General features: G+C 41.6%; 1 protein-coding gene across 1 annotated transcript in view; it reads right to left on the bottom strand.

Annotated features, from left to right (window-relative positions):
• Window positions 1-1,820: 1,820 nt before the first annotated feature.
• Window positions 1,821-7,442, bottom strand: part of LOC117705469 (guanine nucleotide-binding protein G(q) subunit alpha) — a 251,580-nt gene continuing 245,958 nt past the window's right edge. Inside the window, exon 7 of the mRNA XM_034498153.2 lies at window positions 1,821-3,469. Coding sequence (XP_034354044.1) covers window positions 3,279-3,469 — 191 coding nt within the window. The 3' untranslated portion in view covers window positions 1,821-3,278. The remainder of the gene's footprint in view (window positions 3,470-7,442) is intronic.

Below are 7,442 nucleotides of genomic sequence, written 5' to 3'. Positions count from 1 at the left end.
GACATCATCTGTAAACGGCACACTCATGTGCTGAGTGACTCATGAGATGGCTGCTTGCCTTGGTATGCTGAGGAAAGGTTTCTGTGGTCTGTGTTTTGCTTCTGAGTAAGACATGCCCAAGTCACCATAACGCTCATCACAAGCCCCCATTACTTAGAGCGTCGACAACGGGAACGCTTGCTATCACAATAGAAGAGAAAGCATGAGTAAACTTTGTTTTTGTACAAAACTGAGAAGCCCTTCCCGCCCCTCGCCCCGTCAATAAAACCCCAAACGAGAAACAACAACGAAATTAGTTTTAGCTTCATTGACTAGTGTGGATACAATTAGGTGTCCAGGCATCACTGCAGCTAGGGTGATCAATGTTTTCCTTTCTCAAAAGAAGGGATCCTGTCATGCACCCCAGGATGCGCAGTGAGGCCACAGACTTCAACTCTGCACAGCAAGCTGCATCCTCAATTCATAAAGACAACGTGGCCACCTCTCCCTGCTTTACTCAGCAGCTCTGAGCTTGATATCAGCATGGCTCAACTACATCCACTACAGCTCTATTAGACAGAACAGCTCCGTTCCTTAGGACTGTTAACACTTATGATCATGGGATGAGGTTTTCTCTATACACTGCAGGCCATCAAATGTTACTTTTTTCTTCTTTTTTTGTCTTTTTGTGTTTTTTGTTTTTTTTTTTGTTTTTTTTTTTTTTTTTTTTTTTTTTTTGCTGCACCAAATTTAAGGTTGCCCTTTCAGGCAAGCAGTGGTCTCTAGCTGATAAAACATTTCCTTAGTGGGTCACAATAGCTTCTAAAACTGCCTTTCTAATAAAGGCCACCAGAGAGGTAATGCTAAACTGTGCATTTGCCAAATAAGAATATGAATCGTATAAAAGCTCATATTCCAACCCCAGGTCAAATGGCAAAAGGTCTACAAAGTTGGTCTCTGTGTTTGTATAAAAGCTCTGACAGATGTTGTGTTTGCTATGAAATTACCTTTGGGTCTTAGGTCAGCACACCTCTACTCAGGAATGTGCAAATGATTTTAGACAGCACGATGCTAGTACCGCTCTGTACGATAGTAAGGGTTTTTTTTTCTTCTTTTCTAAATGGAAAAAAAATATCCCTAGTCAGAAATAAACTGACAAATTTACATTCTCCTCTCTTAAAAAAGTAAATAAAATAACATTATTCAAAATGTGAATTAGCTATAAGACATACAATACAATTACATAGATACATATCAATACAGCACATTCAATCTGCCAAAAAATTAATGATTACAAAGCCAGTATGGATGTTGCAATATCAAGAGAGATGTATGTACAACAATCAGAGCATTCATAATTGCACTATACCTACAGGCAGTCTGTTGATTAAATTACAGGGGCTTTCTAGAGCAAGGGATAAGAAAGACGGGAGAGAACACTTCATCACAAGTCAGCAATTTCAGTGCTCATACAGAGAGCTGTTCACTCTCCCAGCTTTGTTATTCAAGAAAAGTGATTTATATGGAAGTTGAGATTAGTGTTAAGCGCTAATGAGACCAGCATTGAGGTCTAACTTCCCAGCAGCCTTAGAGTGCTCGCTATCTACTTAAATCACATACTGATGCAGGCTGCTCGACAGGCTCACTCACACGTGTTCGGCACAGTATGCACCTGCTGACAAATTGCACATGGAGAAATTCCAAACATCTCTCCTAGTGTGATCATCACATGAATACATGCTTGACGGAACACTGACTGGTGACTTTTGAATAAGCCCACAAATCTTCCGATTCAAGATCCTGATGGTAGTAAAGACAGCTCACTATTTTCCCCCCAAATCAAAGGTTTCAGGATAATACTATCAACCAGTGTTCTTGGCAGATTTACTCAAACTTAAAGAACATAAAGAGTTAATAAAACTAGCGCCAGTAAAGAGATATAAGCAGACCTCCTGACAAACCACACGGGGTACTTCTCTACACTGCTCATCTGGACACTGGCACTGACCTTAAGGGCAAAGAAAAGAACGGACCATGAGAAGCAGCAGCTCGGTTAGCAATTGTTTGGCAATGTGTGTTTCCGGTTCACACCCAGCTGTCGTCTCTCTCACTGTCTTAATGCTGACATTTTGAGACGCTGGCTTTTACTGTTTAAATTCTTAATTTATTTTGCCTTATAAAAATCTGGCTTTGGCAACACATACCCATAATAAAAATTATTTTAAAATTATGGCCCAAATACAAAAGAAGATCAGAGCAAAGGAAAGCTGGAAACAAACAGAAAATCAAGAAGCTACAAGAGAGCCCTGGCAGCAGCTGCTGGGGAATGTAGTGTCTGTTGGCATATCATTTGGCATCTGTGGTTTAAAAAGGGCGAAAAACCTAAAGAGAAATAAACGGAAGCAAGGAAGAGCTGAAGGACGCGGCACACGACCGGAGAAGCAAGGACTTCTTCACAGCCTGTGCCCTCACACTCCGACTTCCATGCATTTCTCTGAACAATCCAGCTGTGGCTGAAGGTCTGCACCCAGAAGACATGACTCTTAACCATCAATAGGCACCTACTGTCCTAGTCCAAGTGAGACAAGACAATATATATATATTATCCATATATATGTATGTATGTATGTATGTATGTATGTATGGAAAAAGAAATACTAGATGTGATGTGCATCCAGAGATACATTTAAACCATAGTAGTAATACATATGCTCCTGCCTTCAGCAGAACCACTGGTAAAGGAAGCTGATGGAAGGCGGCTTCAATTAAATGACACCGTCCTGACCGCATCACTCAGAGAGAAACTGCCCAAGAATGGAATTAGGGTAAAGGCCGTGGTAATGAGGGAAAATAAAATCAGCAGGGAGATGAGGAGTAGGAAGAAAAAAACCAGCTTCGTTTTGGTCAACAGGAAAGAGGAGGAGGAAGAAGGAAAGGGAGAGAGAGGGAGAGAGGGAGGGAGAGAGAGAGAGAGAGAGAGAGAGAGAGAGAGAGAGAGAGAGAACACGAAGGACAGGAGTGCTTTTATACTGTGAGTGAATGACTGAAAATTTAAAATACATCGAGTCAAGGTTTGCCTAAAAAAGGAGGAAATGTGCTGGGACTGTACTTCAGCATCCTGTTTCCTCTGAATAGTTTAAATAAAATCATAATATTTACTACAGCTCTGTGGCCGCGCTCACAGAGTCCAGGACGGCAATAAATTAGTATTATGCAAATTGTTTTCCACAGAAATACAGTCCCTCTTGTTTACTTCAACAGCCCACAGGGAAGGGAAGAATGGTGTCTGGGAGGCACGGTTAGACCAGATTGTACTCCTTCAGGTTCAGCTGCAGGATGGTGTCCTTGACGGCAGCAAAGACGAAGCGGATGTTCTCGGTATCTGTGGCGCATGTGAAATGGGAGTAGATGATTTTGTCACTGTCGGGGTTCAGGTCCACGAACATCTTCAGAATGAATTCCCGAGCTGCCTGGGCATCTCTCTGGGGTCCTGTGCCAAGAGAGAGGAGAAGCAAAGTGTGTTATGTGATCCACATTGGCTTATTTGCTCAACGAGCATGTTTTGTCCCATGTCCTAATCTGTATCCCAGAGCTATGCTAAATTCACCGTGTGATGGTATGTACTAGTTTGCATTGTCTTATGCTTGCAAGGTTGTTTCTCATGCCTCATACATTGTCACATACATAGTCATACACAGTTTTATTTGAATAAATTTGTCATGGTTGTTTTTAAATGTCAATTTGCCACAATCTGGAATCACCTGAGAAGGAAGTCTCAGTTGAGGGATTATCTAAATCAGGTTATTCCATAGGTATATCTGTGGAGGATTGGTTAACTGATTTAAGAAGATCCAGAAAATTGTTAGGGGCACTATTCCCTAGGCAGGGGGTCCTAAACTACACACATACAACAAGAGAACGCTAGATGCAGCAAGAAGGATGCATTTCTCCTCTTTGCTCTTGGCCATGGATGCCATGTGACTATCTGCTTGAGCTCATGCCTTGATTTCCCCCCAAAGATGAACTGTAACCTGTGATTTATAAGCCAAACAACCAGTTTTCTCCCTGAAGTTGCCTTTTGTTGGGATATTTTTCACAGCAACAAGAATAAAACTAAAACACTTTTTGTCTTAGTTTGCTTTCTATTGTGGTGATGAACATCAAGATCACAGCAACCTGGGGAGGAGGGTTTGTTTCAGCTCACAGTGCATTATGATTGGTGGTCAGGAGGCAGGAGTGAGGCAGGAACTGAAGCAGACGCTGTGGAAGAGTGCTGCTTACGGGCCTATCCCTCAAGGCTCACTCACTTCACTCCTGTACAGCTCAGGGCCCCGCTTGGGGGAGTGACTGTCCATTGTGCTAGACCCTGTATCAATCACCATCAAGAAAATGTCCTCCAACCTTGTCTATAGTCCATTCTGATTGAGGTATTTTCTCAATTAAGGGGCCTTTTAAAAAGATGACCCTAGCATGAGTTTAGCTGACAAAAAACTAACCAACACACTTGTATAATAATTCTGTAGTTGATTCTTAGATACAGCCCCAATACAAAAGCAGTAAAAGAAAAAATAACCTGAACCTTATCAAAATAAAAATCCCTTTTGTTATCAAAGTACATTACCAAGTGAAAAATACATACAATTCATATGTGTGATAAGGATGTAGCACCTAGAACATATAAAGATTATATAAACTGGACAAAAGGTGTGGACAGTTTTGCAAAGGAAGGTATACATACAACCAGTGAGCATACATAAAGTCTAACTCTAATACTCATTTAGGGAAATGCCAAGTAAAATCATGAGGTAGTCTTCCCATCTGCTAGCTAGCCTGGTCATCATTTAAAAAGGGAAAGCATAAGTCTTGGCAACAGGTCACATGTGCACCTGTCTGCCACTGGCACATGAGCAATGGCGTACCCTGTATGGAAACAGCCCAGTGGCTCCCCAAGAAGCTGAGATAAAATTCCCATACAACCTAGCAATCTGTCTAGTAGGAGAACATACTCCAAATGAGCTGAAAGGAGGACCTTTTGTAGGTGAATTGACAGCACCATTCCTCATAAGTACTAATAGGTAGAAGTGACTCAATTGGACTGGATAAGCCAAAGGTGACATAAGAAATGGAAGTAATAATCAAAGGTATACCAAGTATGAACCTTGAAAATACTATTCTTAAACCAACATGCTGGACATAGACAAACACTGTGCGACTTGACTTATAGCCTGTATCTTATATAGAGACAGAGAGGAGTAAAGGGACAGCATGCCAACTGGGGGAAGGAAGGGGCAATGAGGTGTTATTGCTTAGAGTGGTGGGAACATTGGCAATAGCTGCCGAGTGTCATAAACGTAATTAATGTCATGAGATTTCATACTTCAATTATAATTTAAATGTTCTGTATGATATTTTAGTGTGACATACCCTGAGCCATTACTAATTGTGTGCAGGACCAATCACAGTCACATCTCAATCCATCAGGTTAACACTTAACTGGATTTTAGCAAGTGTGAGTTTAAAACTTCTAAATTACTAACATCAAAATACCATCATCTTTCAGGTACTAACACTGTGCCACTGCATACCCCTGTTGTTCTCCAAAGTTTCAAGCTAGTTCCATACAGTGAAGGGGTATGTTGATTCCTCCCTCCAGGGCAGGACCTTCTGGGATTTACAATGTGGGTTTGTTCTATGCAAAGGAACACTGCTGAGGCCTAACTAACTACCAGTGCTAAGGACCTTCATCCTGAGTCTTAGGCAGACAGCCTGAGAACTTTCAGATGAATCCTATTACAGATTTGGGCTCAAACCTACATCTTACACTTTTGGAAGCTGCAACAAAGAGCTATGAAGCTCGGTGTCTTCTCATTTGTAGAGTATTAACAAGGGTGCTTTGAGTCAGTGACTAAGGCTGTTAACATGAAAAACAAAAAGGTGTCATTATTAAGATGTTACATACATGAAACAGTCCTTAGCAATGCATTATGTTAACTGTGTCTATAGCAGCATAAAACACTTGAAATGAAGACTAACAGACTGGCAGGATGTAAGAAGCCTGCCATTTTCTTAACTATTATTCTTATTCTGCTTGGTAAGAAAAAGACTCCAACGTTTTTTTCTTGTGTTTAGTCTATAGAATATCAGAAATAGATTCAGGTTCACTGAAGTGCACTCGCAGTTTTTTAAGCATATATTATGCTATTTGAACACATCTCAGCAGGCCTAGAATTCCAAGGTCTCTAGGAACAATTCTGCAGTTCAAATCTATGTGGACATAGTAATTTCTCTTCCTGAAGAGAAACAGAGATGGCATTCATCTGATTATGCCCTAGAAAGGAAGACATCTACATCTGTGACACCAGAAATACTGTAAATCAGCTTATTATCAGGTTCTCACTATAGTGTACTGAGGAGCGTTTTCAGTCTTAGTTCGTCCTCCAAGGCCTTTGGATCTCATAAAACGACAACTTTATTTTCCCAAGAATAACAAAATCATCACCTTTGTTAACTTAGCTGTGGCCATATTTCCTCTGGACATTATATGTCCATTGTGGAAAGTCAATAGTTAAAAAAATCATCTTCAAATTCCAAAACATTACAAAACATTCCTTCCTTTGGAAGGAAACCATTTGTAGTTTTAAGGGTCCAGGACAATATACAGAAAGCGGCAGTCCTGCAGAGACCTCCCCAGAAACCCTTGATTGCTGTGTGGCCAGCCATCATGTGGCTGCAGGCAAGCAGGCAGGCTCAGGGCCTCTACTCTGTGGCTGCACAACGCTATCTGTCTGTATTGAAGCAGGAAAACAGGGGCCCACAGTGCTACTGCTATGTATGGTGTGGTCACTTTCTATCCACTGTCCACTGACTCTCACCAACTCTGGAGAGAAATGAAGTCTGCCTTCTGGGTGTAAGAGAGAGTATGCACGTACGAGGCAGCTGGTTCTGGCTCCTGTTCTCACAGCAGGCGCTCACCGTACTGGTCTGCTATTGAGGGAGCAGGTACACCATATATAGTAATTTCCTCCCACCACTTCCTAAGTAAGATTGAAGCATTTCCTATTTGCTCCTGGGTTAGTGAGAAAATAGAAGGAGCAAAGAGAAACTGCTGTCCAGGTTAAGACAGCATTTGTTCTTTTAACAACCAGGCAAACAGGAAAATGTGCCTGGAGATGAACATGCTGTTGCACACCCAATGGTACATATGCATTTGAGATGCAAACTGCAGCTCTTAAGCATGCCACATTCCCTTCCTTGAGCCAGCACTGCACCTCATGCATACAGAGCAAAGGGGCACTTAAATCTTCATGGAGAGCTATGAAGCCAAGTGACCCTTAATCTCCAAGGACAAAACTGCTATGCCACAGATATCTAGATGTCCTTTGTTGATGAGGCCACTTTGTAGTAGTCATTTCTGCTGTTACATTTACCCTGTAAGCACTTTGGGATGCGGCCCTACTCTGTGA

The sequence above is a fragment of the Arvicanthis niloticus genome, chromosome 1 (genome assembly GCF_011762505.2).
Source record: "Arvicanthis niloticus isolate mArvNil1 chromosome 1, mArvNil1.pat.X, whole genome shotgun sequence".
NCBI lineage: Eukaryota > Metazoa > Chordata > Mammalia > Rodentia > Muridae > Arvicanthis > Arvicanthis niloticus.
The sequence above is the reverse complement of the archived record's forward strand: the minus strand, read 5'-3'. Positions and strand labels throughout refer to the sequence as shown.